The sequence below is a fragment of the Crinia signifera genome, chromosome 6 (assembly GCF_055691185.1).
Source record: "Crinia signifera chromosome 6, ASM5569118v1, whole genome shotgun sequence".
Lineage (NCBI taxonomy): Eukaryota > Metazoa > Chordata > Amphibia > Anura > Myobatrachidae > Crinia > Crinia signifera.
In genome coordinates this window covers 2,692,205-2,710,435 of record NC_139222.1, presented here as the reverse complement: position 1 = coordinate 2,710,435, position 18,231 = coordinate 2,692,205, and the positions used below count along the sequence as shown (strand labels likewise).

The window sequence follows — 18,231 nt, the reverse complement described above, 5'->3', positions numbered from 1 at the left end:
GCAGCCGGGAAAGGGCAGAGAGGCGGGAGGGCAGCCGGAAGAGGGCAGAGAGTTGGGAGGGCAGCCGGGAAAGGACAGAGAGGCGGGAGGACAACCGGGAAAGGGCAGAAAGGTGGGAGGGCAGCCGGAGGAGGGCAGAGAGAGAAGGTAGTCCACCATGGCAGAAGCAGCAAAGAGGACAATAATAGGAAAAGAGTAGCACACCCTAGATTTGGCAGCATAGAGGTCATAGCAGATTTTAGTGAAGGCCATTTCAGTGGAGAGGATCAAATCCAGTGGGAAGGTATAAAGGCAGTAAGGTGGTTGCAGATAATGCCCTCAGGGAGTTTGGAGGAAAGAGATGGTTCTGTAGATGGTGAGAATGTCAGGATAAAGGTTAGGTTTTTAAAAAGGTAGAGGGGACAGTGCCTGATGAGAGGGAAAGGTTAGGGGAGGTATTGTGCAGGACAGGAGAGAAAGAAAATAGGAGACAGAAGTGAGTCCAGCAGAGAGGAGAAGGAAAATAGGGCAATGGCTTCAGTGTTACGCTAAGTGGTGGCAGCTTTGGCAGTTGCAGAAGCAGAGCTGGATAAGGAAAATAGGGCAATGGCTTCAGTGTTACGCTTAGTGGTGGCAGCTTTGGCAGTTGCAGAAGCAGAGAGGATAAGGAAAATAGGGCAATGGCTTCAGTGTTACGCTTAGTGGTGGCAGCTTTGGCAGTTGCAGAAGCAGAGCTGGATAAGGTAAGAGAGAGCTTGTGATGGTCAGAGGGGGAAGAGGGAGTCAGAAATAGCACAACGGTGAGTGACTAGGACAAGTGAGTTCCCACTCACATGGGAGGGTGAGGAGGCCACTGGAAGAGACCAAGAGATGATGTCACAGTAAAGAATTTAGAGGCAGAACTGTGGTGATATCAATCGGGAAATCTCCTACGCTAATGGATGGTAGAAAGGAAGCTAAGTGGTTTAGGAATTTGGAATGCTAGGGAGACGATAAATGACAACTGCTCGAGCATGGGGGGGTGGGGGGGGGGGAGAATGTGAGGACCCAAGCAGAGCACAGCTGGAGAAGTGTCAGAGGGGGAAATCCAGGTTTTACTAATGGCTAGGAGATCTTACATTCCAGAGGGCACAGGAGAAAGGGAAGGATGTGACTGAGCTTTTCAGTGTTGCTGTAATGTTAAGGTGAGATTGACTTTGAGGGCCAGGTTGATGAGAGATTAGTGATGGTGCAGGTGCCTAAACTAGGAATGAAAGCATCAGGATGGTGAGATGCGGATGGATGTGAGGTGGAAAAGAGCGAATACTGTACCACTGCACAAAAGTGGAAGCAAGGAAGAAGCAAACTACTACCGAACAGTAAGCCTCACAGCAGTAGTAGGGAAATTGATGGAAACACTCTTGTAGAGTGAAAGTGGTATTCGTATCTAATTCCATGCTTTACAGTTTATCAGTCTACGATGGGAAACCATGCCAAAAAGCCTCACTAAATTCTAGATAAGATACATCTATGGCCCCCTTTTGACCACATATTTCAACCTGGGTCAGCTCAGCAAGTTCAACCAGGGTTATTCCTGGGTCGACCCCATTCACACAGAACCCTGGTTAGCCCTGCAATAATATGTGTATGTCATAAGAAAAGGACAGTTTTGTGGGCACACAGTTGAGGTCGTGAAAAGTGAGTGGTGACTTCTCACTGCATTGCATTAACCATGGCCGGAGAGTAGCCCAGAGTTTCTGACACAGCTGCTTGCACTGTGCTGCCTGGTTACAGTCTTATGCCAGGAGTAGAAGTATGCAATTACTGGAGGAGAGGGTTAATACTCAACGCCAGTATTTGCACAGGAGGAGAGCACTGATTTTGGGCAGTATTGCGTCCATACTCCGACTTACCAGCTGGACAAATCGATCGGTGGCCAGAGACTGTAGGCATGGGGAAGCTTTCTGGGCAACCTTGGAAGCTTTTCAGCCAGAGCAGTGGATGTCGTGTCCCACATTCCATTACCTGCTGGAACTTCCCATCCCAGGGGAAGCAACAAGTACCTCCAGACCATCCAGCCGTGCAGGAGACCGGCAATTGTGTTGTGGTGGTAACCATCTCCTGCTTGTTTGGTGTCGGCGTATGGACGGAGTGTAGTCTAGTGCATGAAGTAATGTAGATGGCGCTGTCCCCACCATTAATGAGTTATAGGGTCTCTGCTGACCTAGGCCGCTTGTGAAAAACTCACGTTGACCATGTCCTGTCGATCTACATGCGTTCGGCTATGCTTAGGCGTCTAACTAGATGTGTTCAACTAAGTGTTGTCCACCATAATATGGTCAGTCTAGACATTGTAGATTCATTGATCGTTTTTGTTCTTGATATTTTGTTGTTTTATTTGAATTTAGGCATTTTAGTAAAGTGTGATTTTTGATTAGGACGAAGATCTGACTGATGATAGGGAAGAAGATACAGCAGGAGAAGAGACGCATGTGACTGATATGAAGGCAGAAGGTACAGAGGGAGAAGAAGAGACGTATGTGACTGATATGAAGGCAGAAGATACAGAGGGAGAAGAAGAGACGTATGTGACTGATATGAAGGCAGAAGATCCAGAGGGAGAAGAAGAGACTTATGGGTGGGGTAATCAGCAGTGTAAGGAGGAGGAAATCCCTATAGATATCAGCACAGGTGAGTAATAAACACTTCCTACAGAGCAGCTAATGCTTACCTTGATAGTGGTGTAGGTGATTTCTCGGTCACCTAGCTTACAAAAGATAGATGCAAAGTTGAATGATCCTTGCCATCTTCTCCCACCTGGCTCAACACTGCCCACAGTCCTCATCCTGAAGCATCTGGCTGCACAATTAACTTTTTTATTACAGTTAGAGGCACCACAGTTATTTCAAGGTTTTGAAGGCTTGCCCACACTCAACAGTCAATACAATCTTCTGAGCATCTCTCTTTTTTGGTCAAGACCGCCAGAGCCTTGACCACTGTGCTGTAATGTGGTATGAATTTTCTGTAATAGCCGGCAACTCCGAGAAAGGCCCTAGTTACTTTTAGTTGACAGGTCTCGCCATTTAGCAGTAGCCTTTGCCTGATCTGGGTTATTAGGTGTATGGTGAGACCAGCCTGTCTGATCCTCTTGAGCACTTCTGCCACATGAGTTAAATGCTCCTCCGAGGAATGGCTGAAGATGGTGATATCAAAGTGGGCGTGGCTGAAGTCTTGTCACCCCTCCCCTCTAGTCTTACCATTTTTAGGAATGTGTGAGGGACTTAATCCTGAAGGCATGGTAGTACACTCAAATAGTTCTATTGGTGTGATAAGGAAGACATCCTCCTAGGCTTCTTTGGTAAGTGGAATTTGCCAGTAACCCTTGTTTACGTCCAGTGTTGAGACAAACTGGGCTTCTCCAATATGGTCTAGCTCATAGATGGGGGCATTGGATAAGCGTCGGTTGTGGTTATTTCATTCATTTTTTGACAACGCAAATCCGTGCAGTCCCATCATACGGGTCGTATGGCTTTTAGATGGCACGATGATCCCCAAAGCTAGCATCTCCTCAATCTCAGTCTTTACCTGCCTCCTAGCATTCGGGGGTCATTCGGTAAAGAACTTGTCAGATGGGCTTATCGCTCTCAATGTCAACAGGGTGAGCGCAACACATGCCAGGGCGACCGCATAATTGACCAGCCCAGTTGACCAGCCCAGTGGTACTTACCACAGTATACGGTCCATCCCAGGTGGCCTGCAGTTTGTTTCTCCACACTGGGATAAGCATCCTACCATTCCCTTTGTTTCTCTTGTGATTCCTGGAGATGCTCTTGGGGGAACTGTAGTGATCTTCTCATCTGGTTTTCTAGGTTCTCTACATACTGTAAAATTGGCTGCTGAAAAGTTCCCTCCCCACTCTCATTGACCAGGTCTAGAGGCCTCCGTACTTTCCACCCATACAAGAGTTCAAACGGGGAATATCCAGTAGATGTCTGAGGTACATTCCAACAAGCGAAAAGAAGTTGTTGCAGAGCTTTTTCCCAGTCCCTCACCTTGGACTGTACATACGCTTGTAGGATTCTTTTATGTGTTCCATTGAAGCGTTCATGGAGTCCGTTGGTCTACGGGTGATAAGGGTTGGTCCGAAGAGGCCAAACCCTTCCCACTTTTCCGACAGGGTTTGTATTTGTTAACCTTGGAAGTTGGGTTCCTTGATCTGTGATGACTTCTTGTAATTGTGCTCTGCGTGTTGTAGTTTAACTGTTTAATAGCTCTAGGTTTTTATTTAGGGAAATATTCTCTGTGGTTCCCAATGTGCTCTCTTTGAATCTTCGACTTGGTGTGCAATCCGTGGCTCACCAATACCAGCCTGGTGTCCAACTTCTGTGTCACTGGTTGCAGCCTACTGTCTAGTACCACTGTTATATCCCAGTGTTCAGTTCATGTCTCATCAGTACCAGCCTGTAGTGTTCATTCTAACACCCACTATATTTGAGAACCCATGCAGTTTCTCTTCCCTGCCTGAGGTGTCACTGTCTGCTGTGGTGTTTCTAGCACAGGTCTGGTTTGCATACCAGTAGTAATATACTGACCACACTGTGCTAGAAGCACTACAGCAGACAGCGACACCCCAGGCAGGGAAGAGGAATTGCATAGGCTGTCAAAGATAGCGAGTGCTAGAATGAACACTAAGCCTGGTATCCAGCCCAGTGTCCCAAACCACAGCTTCCATCCTGGTGACCAGTTCATGACTCATCAGTACCAGCCTGGTGTCCAGCCCAGTGTTCCGAACCACCGCTTCCATCCTGGTGTCCAGTTCATGACTCATCAGTACCATCCTGGTGTCCAGCCCAATGTCCTGAATCACAGCTTCCATCCCACTGTCCAGTTCATGACTCATCAGTACCAGCCTGGTGTCCAGCCCAATGTCCTGAACCACCGCTTCCATCTCGGTGTCCAGTTCATGACTCATCAATATCAGTCTGGTGTCCAATCCAGTGTCCAGAACCACCGCTTCCTTCCTGGTGTCCAGCTCATGACTCATCAGTACCAGCCTGGTGTCCCGCCCAATGTCCCCAACCACCGCTTCCATCCAGGTGTCCAGTTCATGACTCATAAGTACCAGCCTGGTGTCCAGCCCAATGTCCTGAACCACAGCTTCCATCCCGATGTCCAGTTCATGACTCATCAATACCAGCCTGGTATCCAATCCAGTGTCCAGAACCACCGCTTCCTTCCCGGTGTCCAGCTCATGACTCATCAGTACCAGCCTGGTGTCCCGCCCAATGTCCCCAACCACCGCTTCGATCCAGGTGTCCAGTTCATGACTCATCAGTACCAGCCTGGTGTCCAGCCCAGTGCACCAAACCACCGCTTCCGCCCTGGTGTCCAGTTCATGACTCATCAGTACCAGCCTGGTGTCCAGCCCAGTGTTCCCAACCTCCGCTTCCATCCTGGGGTCCAGTTCATAACTCAACAGTACCATGCTGGTGTCCATCCCAGTGTTCCCAACCACCTCCCTTATCCAGGTGTCCAGTTCGTGACTCATCAGTACCAGCCTGGTGTCCAGCCCAATGTCCTGAACCACCGCTTCCATCCAGGTGTCCAGTTCATGACTCATCAGTACCAGCCTGGTGTCCCGCCCAATGTCCCCAACCACCGCTTCGATCCAGGTGTCCAGTTCATGACTCATCAGTACCAGCCTGGTGTCCAGCCCAGTGCACCAAACCACCGCTTCCGCCCTGGTGTCCAGTTCATGACTCATCAGTACCAGCCTGGTGTCCAGCCCAGTGTTCCCAACCTCCGCTTCCATCCTGGGGTCCAGTTCATAACTCAACAGTACCATGCTGGTGTCCATCCCAGTGTTCCCAACCACCTCCCTTATCCAGGTGTCCAGTTCGTGACTCATCAGTACCAGCCTGGTGTCCAGCCCAATGTCCCCAACCACCGCTTCCATCCCGGTGTCCAGTTCATGACTCATCAGTTGCAGCCTAGTGTCCAGCCAAGTGCCCTGAACCACCGCTTCCATCTTGGTGTCCAGGTCATGACTTCTCCGTACCATGCTAGTGCCCAGCCCAATGTCCCGAACAACAGCTTCCATCCCATGTTCAGTTTGACTCATCCGTACCAGCCTGGTGTCCAGCCCAGTGTCACGTAGCACCGTTTCCATCCTGGTGTCTAGTTTATTATTCATCAGTACCAGCCTGGTGTCGAGCCTCCATACCTATGGTCCCAGCCCTGTGTCCAGAACCACTGCTTCCATCCTGGTGTCCAGTTCATGACTCATCAGTACCAGCCTGGTGTCCAGCCCAGTGTCCAGAACCACCGCTTCCATCCTGGTGTCCAGTTCATGACTCATCAGTACCAGCCTGGTGTCCCGCCCAATGTCCCCAACCACCGCTTCAATCCAGGTGTCCAGTTCATGACTCATAAGTACCAGCCTGGTGTCCAGCCCAGTACTTGAACCACCGCTTCCATCCCGGTGCCAAGTTCGTGACTCATCAGTACCAGCCTGGTGTCCAGCCCAGTATCCCGAACCACCGCTTCCATCCTGGTGTCCAGTTCATGATTTATCAGTACCAGCCTGGTGTCCAGCCCAGTGTTCCAAACCACCGCTTCCATACTGGAGTCCAGTTCATGACTCATCAGTACCATCCTGGTGTCCAGCCCAGTGTCCAGAACCACCGCTTCCATTCCAGTGTCCAGTTCATTACTCATCAGTACCAGCCTGGAGTCCAGCCCAATGTCCTGAACCACCGCTTCCATCCAGGTGTCCAGTTCATGACTCATCAGTACCAGCCTGGTGTCCAGCCCAATGTCCCCAACCACCGCTTCCATCGAGGTGTCCAGTTCATGACTCATCAGTACCAGCCTGGTGTCCAGCCCAGTGTTCCCAACCTCCGCTTCCATCCTGGGGTCCAGTTTATGACTCATCAGTACCAGCCTGGTGTCCAGCCCAATGTCCCCAACCACCGCTTCCATCGAGGTGTCTAGTTCATGACTCATCAGTACCAGCCTGGTGTCCAGCCCAGTGCACCAAACCACCACTTCCGCCCTGGTGTCCAGTTCATTACTCATCAGTACCAGCCTGGTGTCCAGCCCAATGTCCCCAACCACCGCTTCCATCGAGTGGTCCAGTTCATAACTCATCAGTACCAGCCTGGTGTCCAGCCCAGTGCACCAAACCACCACTTCCGCCCTGGTGTCCAGTTCATGACTCATCAGTACCAGCCTGGTGTCCAGCCCAGTGTTCCCAACCTCCGCTTCCATCCTGGGGTCCAGTTCATGACTCATCAGTACCAGCCTGGTGTCCAGCCCAATGTCCCCAACCACCGCTTCCATCGAGGTGTCCAGTTCATGACTCATCAGTACCAGCCTGGTGTCCAGCCCAGTGCACCAAACCACCACTTCCGCCCTGGTGTCCAGTTCATTACTCATCAGTACCAGCCTGATGTCCAGCCCAATGTCCTGAACCACCGCTTCCATCCAGGTGTTCAGTTCATGACTCATAAGTACCAGCCTGATGTCCAGCCCAATGTCCCCAACCACCGCTTCCATCGAGGTGTCCAGTTCATGACTCATCAGTACCAGCCTGGTGTCCAGCCCAGTGCACCAAACCACCACTTCCGCCCTGGTGTCCAGTTCATGACTCATCAGTACCAGCCTGGTGTCCAGCCCAGTGTTCCCAACCTCCGCTTCCATCCTGGGGTCCAGTTCATGACTCATCAGTACCATGCTTGTGTCCATCCCAGTGTTCCCAACCACCGCCCTTATCCAGGTGTCCAGTTCGTGACTCATCAGTACCAGTCTGGTGTCCAGCCCAATGTCCCCAACCACCGCTTCCATCCCGGTGTCCAGTTCATGACTCATCAGTAGCAGCCTAGTGTCCAGCCAAGTGCCCTGAACCACCGCTTCCATCTTGGTGTCCAGGTCATGACTTCTCCATACCATGCTAGTGCCCAGCCCAATGTCCCGAACAACAGCTTCAATCCCATGTTCAGTTTATGACTCATCCGTACCAGCCTGGTGTCACCTACCACCGTTTCCATCCTGGTGTCTAGTTTATCATTCATCAGTACCAGCCTGGTGTCGAGCCTCCATACCTATGGTCCCAGCCCTGTGTCCAGAACCACCGCTTCCATCCTGGTGTCCAGTTCATGACTCATAAGTACCAGCCTGGTGTCCAGCCCAGTACTTGAACCACCGCTTCCACCCCGGTGCCAAGTTCGTGACTCATCAGTACCAGCCTGGTGTCCAGCCCAGTATCCCGAACCACCGCTTCCATCCTGGTGTCCAGTTCCTGATTTATCAGTACCAGCCTGGTGTCCAGCCCAGTGTTCCAAACCACCGCTTCCATACTGGAGTCCAGTTCATGACTCATCAGTACCATCCTGGTGTCCAGCCCAGTGTCCAGAACCACCGCTTCCATTCCAGTGTCCAGTTCATTACTCATCAGTACCAGCCTGGTGTCCAGCCCAATGTCCTGAACCACCGCTTCCATCCAGGTGTCCAGTTCATGACTCATCAGTACCAGCCTGGTGTCCAGCCCAATGTCCCCAACCACCGCTTCCATCGAGGTGTCCAGTTCATGACTCATCAGTACCAGCCTGGTGTCCAGCCCAGTGCACCAAACCACCACTTCCGCCCTGGTGTCCAGTTCATGACTCATCAGTACCAGCCTGGTGTCCAGCCCAGTGTTCCCAACCTCCGCTTCCATCCTGGGGTCCAGTTTATGACTCATCAGTACCAGCCTGGTGTCCAGCCCAATGTCCCCAACCACCGCTTCCATCGAGGTGTCTAGTTCATGACTCATCAGTACCAGCCTGGTGTCCAGCCCAGTGCACCAAACCACCACTTCCGCCCTGGTGTCCAGTTCATTACTCATCAGTACCAGCCTGGTGTCCAGCCCAATGTCCCCGACCACCGCTTCCATCGAGTGGTCCAGTTCATAACTCATCAGTACCAGCCTGGTGTCCAGCCCAGTGCACCAAACCACCACTTCCGCCCTGGTGTCCAGTTCATGACTCATCAGTACCAGCCTGGTGTCCAGCCCAGTGTTCCCAACCTCCGCTTCAATCCTGGGGTCCAGTTCATGACTCATCAGTACCAGCCTGGTGTCCAGCCCAGTGTTCCCAACCTCCGCTTCCATCCTGGGGTCCAGTTCATAACTCAACAGTACCATGCTTGTGTCCATCCCAGTGTTCCCAACCACCGCCCTTATCCAGGTGTCCAGTTCGTGACTCATCAGTACCAGTCTGGTGTCCAGCCCAATGTCCCCAACCACCGCTTCCATCCCGGTGTCCAGTTCATGACTCATCAGTAGCAGCCTAGTGTCCAGCCAAGTGCCCTGAACCACCGCTTCCATCTTGGTGTCCAGGTCATGACTTCTCCATACCATGCTAGTGCCCAGCCCAATGTCCCGAACAACAGCTTCAATCCCATGTTCAGTTTATGACTCATCCGTACCAGCCTGGTGTCACCTACCACCGTTTCCATCCTGGTGTCTAGTTTATCATTCATCAGTACCAGCCTGGTGTCGAGCCTCCATACCTATGGTCCCAGCCCTGTGTCCAGAACCACCGCTTCCATCCTGGTGCCAAGTTCGAGACTCATCAGTACCAGCCTGGTGTCCAGCCCATTGTTCCAAACCACCGCTTCCATCCTGGAGTCCAGTTCATGACTCATGAGTACCATCCTGGTGTCCAGCCCAGGGTCCAGAACCACCGCTTCCATTCCAGTGTCCAGTTCATTACTCATCAGTACCAGCCTGGTGTCCAGCCCAATGTCCTGAACCACCGCTTCCATCCTGGTGTCCAGTTCATGACTCATCAGTACCAGCCTGGTGTCCAGCCCATTGTTCCAAACCACCGCTTCCATCCTGGAGTCCAGTTCATGACTCATGAGTACCATCCTGGTGTCCAGAACCACCGCTTCCATTCCAGTGTCCAGTTCATTACTCATCAGTACCAGCCTGGTGTCCAGCCCAATGTCCTGAACCACCGCTTCCATCCAGGTGTCCAGTTCATGACTCATCAGTACCAGCCTGGTGTCCAGCCCAGTGTTCCGAACCACCGCTTCCATCCTGGTGTCCAGTTCATGACTCATCATTACCAGCCTGGTGTCCAGCCCAGTGTTCCGAGCCACCGCTTCCATCCTGGAGTCCAGTTCATGACTCATCAGTACCAGCCTGGTGTCCAGCCCAATGTCCTGAACCACCGCTTCCATCCAGGTGTCCAGTTCATTACTCATCAGTACCAGCCTGGTGTCCAGCCCAATGTCCTGAACCACTGCTTCCATCCTGGTGTCCAGTTCATGACTCATCATTACCAGCCTGGTGTCCAGCCCAGTGTTCCGAACCACCGCTTCCATCCTGGAGTCCAGTTCATGACTCATCAGTACCAGCCTGGTGTCCAGCCCAGTGTCCGGAACCACTGCTTCCATCCAGGTGTCCAGTTCATGACTCATCAGTACCAGCCTGGTGTCCAACCCAGTGCACCCAACCACCGCTTCAATCCCGTTTCTAGTTCATGACTCATCAGTACCAGCCTGGTGTCAAGCCTCCATACCAATGGTCCCAGCCCAGTGTCTAGAACCACCAGCTCCATCTCAGTGTCCAGTTCATGCCTCAGTGCCAGCCTTCAGATTCAAGCCTCCAAACCATTTCCTACTTGAGCCTACTCTGACTAAGGTCCACACCCAATTGTTATAAATAAACATGAAATACCTGCTATCTGACATGTGCTTGTATCATCTTGAGTTTATCCATTGGACAATTTGATCATAGTAACTATGGGGATATATTCATGTTTACATATATGTGTTTTATTCCCAGCAGGTGGCGGTAACAGCAGGAATACCATCAGACAGGACTCTCTGGGAGAAACCCCAATTACCCCAATTATACATCACCTACATCACGGTGCAGATATGTCATCTGATCCATCCAACCATGGGAAATGGTCTCCTGATAACTCAGATACTGTTACACATAGAACAGATTTTACCTTGACCACAATTTCTTCCTTTTCTAATGATGGAGAATGTTTTACACAGGACACAGAGCTCATAACCGATCAGCCAGCTAAGGCTGATGCAACACCATTTCCATGTTCTGTGTGTGGGAAACCTTTTACATATAAATCACATCTTGTTGCACATCAGAGAAGTCACACAGGTGAGAGGCCATTTTCATGCTCTGAATGTGGGAAATGTTTTACACTGAAATCCGTTCTGGTTAAGCATCAGAGAAGTCACACAGATGAGAGGCCATTTCCATGTTCTGAGTGTGGGAAATGTTTTAAAGAGAAATCAGATCTCGTTAGACATCAGAGAAGTCACACGGGTGAGAAACCATTTCCATGTCCTGTGTGTGGGAAATGTTTTACAGAGAAAGCATATCTTATCAGACATCAGAGATATCACACAGGCAAGAAACCATTCCCGTGTCCTGAGTGTGGGAAATGTTTTATACAGAAATCAGATCTTCTTATACATCAGAGACATCACACAGGTGAAAAACCTTATTCCTGTTCTGAGTGTGGGAAATGTTTTACCCAAAAACCAAATCTCATTATACATCAGAGAAGTCACACCGGTGAAAAACCCTATTCATGTTCTGAGTGCGGGAAATGTTTTACCCAAAAACCGTATCTCATTGCACATCAGAAAAGTCACACAGAAGAGAAACCATTTATCTGTTCTGAGTGTGGGAAATGTTTTACACAGTCAGAACTTGTTATACATCAGAAAACTCACAAAGCAAAGAAGTAATTTTCTGCTTTAGGGAAATCAATGAAGTCGTATCTTTTTCATACAATTATTCACACAGGTGAAACTTCATTAATTGAAGCTATTTTCTCGAACTCAATTTATTAAGCATAGTATTTTTACTGACACAGGCTTATATTAGTTTATTATATTTGTTGGTGTTTTGTGGATCAAATTGTAGTCTTGTGTTTTTGTTATACATTTTCCAGACAATGTCCATTAACTGAGTGGATTTAAATAAAGTAGGAGCAGCCGGTATCGTTTTATTTATTAGAAACAAAGAATCCAACTGTTATATAGGACCTTTTAGGAGGACACAAGACGTGGTGCTCAAGGAAGTAACTGGGCTCTATCTCCTATTGGTCAATATAAGGTAATAAGCTCTGAGGCCTGGCTGACAATTCTCTACCTAATCCTCCTCCCTGACAATAGCCAATGGAGGTGGTCCTCAAGGAGACGTAAGAGTCCAGATTTGAATGAAATCTATGCTAAGTCTAGTTAACTTCCTAGCTCACTGTTAAGATCCAGGGAGTTGCACCGGTTGCTGATGCCGCCAAGGTGGGATGGACACGGCAACACCCTACCCTGACTCTATTGCATCTCCCTTAGAGCTACCATGTCCTGCGGTGCTAGAATTCACCAACAGCAGCCACGTCTGATGGGGTTGAATTAGGTCTGCCCCAACTCCGGTGCCGCCTGGTCTTACGTGGGACAAGTAGTAGTACGTTTATTTATAAGGTGCCACAAAGTGTCCGCAGCGCTGTACATAGCAAACAAAAAACTAATTACAAGGTAACGTACAGGGTGTGTTGAAAAATACAGCATAAATAGGGGTATAACTGGGAGAACTAAAATCAGCATCAGTTCAGAAGTAGATGTCAAAATTGTCGAGGAGACTGAAGATGAAGTAGAGCAATGGTTCCCCACCCTGGTCCTCAAGTACCCCCAACAGTGCAAGTTTTCCAGGTCACCCAGCAGGTGCACTCATTATTCAGGCACCTTTGAAAAGATCCACAGGTGGAGCTAATTATAGCACTTGTGATTCTGTGTGGAGACCTGCAAAACATGCACTGTTGGGGGTACTTGAGGACCAGGGTTGGGAACCACTGAAGTAGAGGAAGGGAAGAACAGGACAGGAGCACAGGTGAGGTAAAGAGGTAGGGTGAGTACGTGAGGAAGAAGGGCCCTGCTCATAAGAGTTACCAGACTAAAAGGAGGTGGGTGGCGGAACAAAAAAACAATAGGATAAGTAGGAACGGATGGGAACGGAGGCAGGATAGGAGGATCAAAAGAGGTTAGGAGGAGGGATAGGCTAGTTGAAAAAGAGGGTTTTAAGGGAGCGCTTGAAAGAGGTAAGGGAATCAGAAAGCCTGATGGGTGGCGGGAGGTTGTTCTAGTGCAGGGGGGGGCAGCGCGAGAGAAGTCTTGGACACGGGAGTGGGAGGAGGTGATTAGGTGAGAGGTCAGCCGGCGGTCAGCGATGGAGCGAAGAGGACGGGAGGGAGTGTGGATAGAGATCAGTGAAGAGAGGTAAGGAGCTGTGGAGGAGGAGAGAGCCTTGTAGGTGGTGGTGAGGAGTTTAAAGAGAACTCGGAAAGGAATGGGGAGCCAGTGAAGAGATAGACAGAGGGGGGAGGCGGAGGTAGAGCGGCGGGAGAGGAAGATGAGCCTGGCAGCAGCATTAAGAATGGATTGGAGAGGTGCGAGGTGGGTGAGAGGTAGCCCAGAGAGAAGGATGTTGCAGTAGTCAAGGCGGGAGATGACAAGAGAGTGAATGAGAATTTTGGTCGCGTCAGTGGAGAGGAATGGTCTGATGCGTGAGATGTTGCGTAGGTGAAAGCGGCAAGACTGTGATAAGATAAGGACCTGGAAGCTCCTGGAAGAGTGCAACAGTAGAGCTCACAAGGGAAGTACTACACCAGGAGATAAAGCAGTAGACTAACCTAAATACAGAGTCCCCGTAGCTAATGCAAATGCATTGATCTTGTCGCAAAATGTAAATTGCCCTGCACAATCCCACTGGGACTAGCCCTAACTACCACGAACAAGGAAATTGCCCAAGTGCACAATAAATGAAACCATGCAAGAACTACGACAATTACCCGAAAAATTCGTGTAACTCACAGACTCCATGTGAGGAAATTATCCGCAGGTGATCACGATGAAAGACAAGCGCGCACGAGCAAGACCGGTGGAACGCCACTGGAGACAATCCTGCAGTCAGGAACAGCAGATCTATCACCGGCATCTGGGGTCCTGCCAGGCTTCCTTAAAAGGAAGTCCCAGGCCAATGAGAGGGAAGCCAGCTGACCGGCTCCTCTCCACTAATGCCGACACCTGGCGTTGGGTGCGAATGCAGCGGCGTCCTGGCTGCTTAGTAACAGCCAGGACTAATTGACGTGCCGCCCAGCGTCCTTTGGTTGCTAGGCAGCCACCTGGCAGTTCCCCCTAGCGCCAGAAGTAATGTGCCGGACGGGTTGGCTAGCAACACCCCGCCCACAGAGCTCCCTGCTGATGCCCGTGCCTGAACCCCGGGGGACCCGCCACCAGGTACTTGCATTGGTCCGTGCACCCACGGGTCCCCAGGTCCTAACACTCACTAAAGCTGGCCATACTTCAGAAAGACCTGCTCACAGCCATAATTGTGTCCAGATTTCCCTTCAACTCTCCGGCAAAATTGCTGGTTTTTGGACACACAATGTGCACGCAATCTGTCATCTAATCCAGCTGCTGCATTCAACCAAGGGATTAGTGCACATTGCCAGGATTTAATGCTCATTGCCAGTACTTTGTAAGGTGGAGTGGAAGGAAGACCACTATACATCCACCAGACTTAATCACAGTGTTATATCTGGTTATTATATATTGGAGCAAGACGCCTCCTGTTATTTTTTTTAAGTTTTATTAAAGATTTTGCACCAATGCTCGTTGCCAGAGGTTAATGCTCATTGTCAATGGGTGAATGCTCAATGCCAAGAGGTCTCAGAGCCTCAGAGGAGACAGACGCTAGAGGTGATATATATGTCTAGTGTCCGTGTGTAACTGCATACACTGCCATCTGCTGGCAGCGGGTGACACTACATCTCTGCTCGGATCCTATGGTGTTATCAGCTTCTTCTTTTCTTTAGCAGAGTTAATTTGTGAATACTTTTCAGCTTAGATTTATTTATTAACATGTGAAGGAGTTGTAAAGTCGAAACTCACACGAATAAAAAGTAACTTTTATTTGTCAATTTAAGAAAGCGAAATATAAAAAAACACATACAACAAATACACATTGTGTTAAAAAACGGTGGCTCTCTGATCCTATAGGCGGTATACATATACCTTAAATTCAAATACAGAAATGGGGGGCCATAATTTCTTTATAAGATAATGTGATATCACAGTGTTATATTACTGAATGGTTGGCCACAGTCCCTAAGTGGAGGCGCACTAAATGATAATGCTCGATCTTATAGGACGTATTATTGGACAGACAGTGTTAAATCTTAAATAAACGGTGCATGGAAGTCTGCCTGGACTGCTGTTTACCACAATAGGTATTCCTGACATCTATCAACACAGATGTCGTCGTTTAAGGGTTTCTCCTCCTGAACAAATATATAGGCTGGCGATTGTCACAGTGCGCTAGGTCTATGGGCGCCTGCCACCAGTAAACCTAGTTGAGGGTGACAGCTGTGTACCACAATTTCTGATCCTAGCATATGTTGACACAAATGTCGTCACCTAAGGTATGTCCCTTCCCCAACAAATATATAGGCTGGTGATTGGTCCTGCGCACTAGATATGCGGAAGCCCTCCACCAGTAGGCCTAGTTGGGGGTGGCAGTCTAGTGATGACGGTGTCGAGTTTTGAGGATGTCGACTTCCAAACAAATATGAGCAGGCTGGTGATTATCACAGTGCGCTAAGTCAGTGTGCACCTGTCACCAGTAAGCCTAGTTTGGAATGACAGCTTAAGGTGTAGACTGTCAATAATAATGATTAACTCAGAACACCTTTGGTGGTCATAGAAAATTAACAAAACTTACTAAGTCTCTCCATTACCCGGAAAACGGGAATAGTATGGAGACTGGTATTAGTGTTGTGGTGACCACTCATAGAGATGAGTCAAATTTCATCTCTGCGGAGTATAATTAGTCTAGTGATCAGATGTTTGTGGACACAATAAGTATAATGTCGACCCTTGGTGTCAGTAGTTTATTGGCGGACAAGTAGTTCACATATACATCAAACACGTTTTATCCTGCATAACGTGAGAATAATGTGATCGGTACAGGGTCGATTTTAGTCATGTAAGAGTATCGACAAGGACGGTCGTCACTTTTAGGGATGTCGACTTCCAAACAGTTATAGACAAGCTGGTGATTATCACAGTACGCTAAGTCAGTATGCGTCTGTCACCGGTAAGCCTACTTTGGAATGACAGCCTAAGATGTAACCTGTCACTGGTAGTGATTAACTCAGAACAAATACAGTGGTCACAGAAAATTGACAAGACTTTCTGAGTCTCTTAATTACCCGAAAAACGGGAATAGTATGGAGACCAGTAGTGAAAGTATTATGGTGACCAATAATAGAGATGAGTCAAATTTCATCTCTGCAAAGTGTGATTAGTCCAGTGATCAGGTGTTTGTGGACACAGTAGGTGTAATGTCGACCCTTTGTGTCAGCAGTTTAATTGTGGACAAATAATTTCACATACATACACACGTTTTATCCTGCATACCGTAAGAGTACAGGGTTGATTTTAGTAGTAAAAGGATAAATATAACATATGCACCACATATGAAGCTGACGTGGCAGGTAATGCAAACCACCTCAATTGGCAGGGTCACTGTAAAGGGTTGCTCACATTCAGATAACACTCTCTCCAAACTGTGTGGAGGAGGTATTCCAACAGACCCTAAATGCGGGTAGTGGGAGTGCTATGATGCCCCAAGGACAAATGGTAGATGTCAGAGGGGTGGAAAGCGATTTCCTACACTGTCTCCTCTGTGAGCTAGTGCCTAATAATTCAAAGAGGTTGCTGCCACTGTTCAGTGATACGCGTGAGGCTGTCCTCACACTGTCTGTTAGTGCGCCTCTAATAGGGGTTCCTGTAAGAAAAGTACATCAATCAAAATGCATCCTAGTAAATTTTAAGATCAGAGAGCGACACCGCTAGCCGGCGCACGCTTCGCAAACAGCTTTTTCAAGGCCAACCCGTCTGGCCAAACTGAGGCTGTTAAATAGGATCACAGGGAACGGCGGAGGTACCGCAAGTAGAAGAGTCACTTAAAATCATTAATCTCACTACCCACATTCTCACCCAACCACAAGTAACAGTTTTACAAAAAGGCTTATCCTTTTCTCCATCAGAATCCTTTGACAGATTCACCTATGAAAAAGATGTACATCTGTTTGCACGCAAACTACTACTAAGAAAGTTTTATTGCAAAAAGGATAGGGATGGAGAATTTGGAATCACTACAGCCTCTCCTGGGGCCTATGATCCCACCAACCTGGGACCTATTTTCAATCTGTGGTATACTGAGGAGGAAAGACAAGCTGTACTAGCATTGGAAGAACTCCAGTATGAAAATGGGAGTGATATTAGTGAGGAAGAAACATCTGGGGAAACTAGAACTCTGATTTCCCAACCCAAGAAAAAGTCAACCTTTTATCCGGATTTCTCCATATGTCCTGTAGTCAAAACTTTTGTTGATGTTGTGAGTAAAGATTTAGACCAACTACAGAGGGACAAATTCCAGTACCAATTTAAGAGCAACCTCAGCCGAGATGAGCCGAAGGCTATACAGGAAATTAAAAACTGGAAGGACACCATTGTTAAACCCTCCGACAAAGGGGGGAACGTGGTACTTTGATCTAGGGACCTCTATGTGAGAGAACTAGAAAAACAACTTCAGGATGTTACCTGTTATAAAAGATTGACTTTTAACCCCACAGAGGATTTCCTCAATTCATACTCCAAAATGCTAGACACAGCATACAAAAATGGTGTGATCACCAAAAACCAATACCAATTTCTTCTGGTAAAAACGGTACGCATCCCTACCTTGTACCTCCTCCCCAAGGTACACAAAAACGAATATACTCCACCTGGAAGACCCATTGTCTCTGGCATAGGAGGTTTGACTGAGAAGGCAAGTGAGTTTGTCGATTTTCACCTACGACAATACGTAGTCACATTGCCCTCCTATGTCAGAGACACTATGGATGTCCTTAAAAAGATACAAGATGTGGTTTTGGATTCCAATGCTTGGCTTATAACGTGCGACGTGGAAAGCCTCTACACTAGTATCCCTCACCAACAGGGCATCCATGCAGCACGATATTTTCTTAGCATGGACAGAGAAAATGATTTACATGAGATTATCATCTCACTTCTGCGATTCGTGCTGGAACGAAATTATTTCGTTTGTAATGAGGCCTTCTATCTCCAGGTACGAGGGACCGCTATGGGGTGTACATGTGCTCCCACATACGCGAACCTGTACCTGGG

General features: G+C 48.7%; 2 protein-coding genes across 2 annotated transcripts in view; both read left to right on the top strand.

Moving 5' to 3' along the window:
* LOC146009797 (uncharacterized) overlaps positions 1-18,231 on the top strand; it is a 928,908-nt gene that overhangs the window by 18,562 nt on the left and 892,115 nt on the right. Inside the window, exon 4 of the mRNA XM_083150264.1 lies at positions 2,397-2,443. Within this exon, the coding sequence (XP_083006390.1) occupies positions 2,397-2,443 (47 nt within the window). The remainder of the gene's footprint in view (positions 1-2,396; positions 2,444-18,231) is intronic.
* LOC146009796 (uncharacterized) overlaps positions 1-18,231 on the top strand; it is a 562,226-nt gene that overhangs the window by 225,139 nt on the left and 318,856 nt on the right. The window lies entirely within an intron of this gene.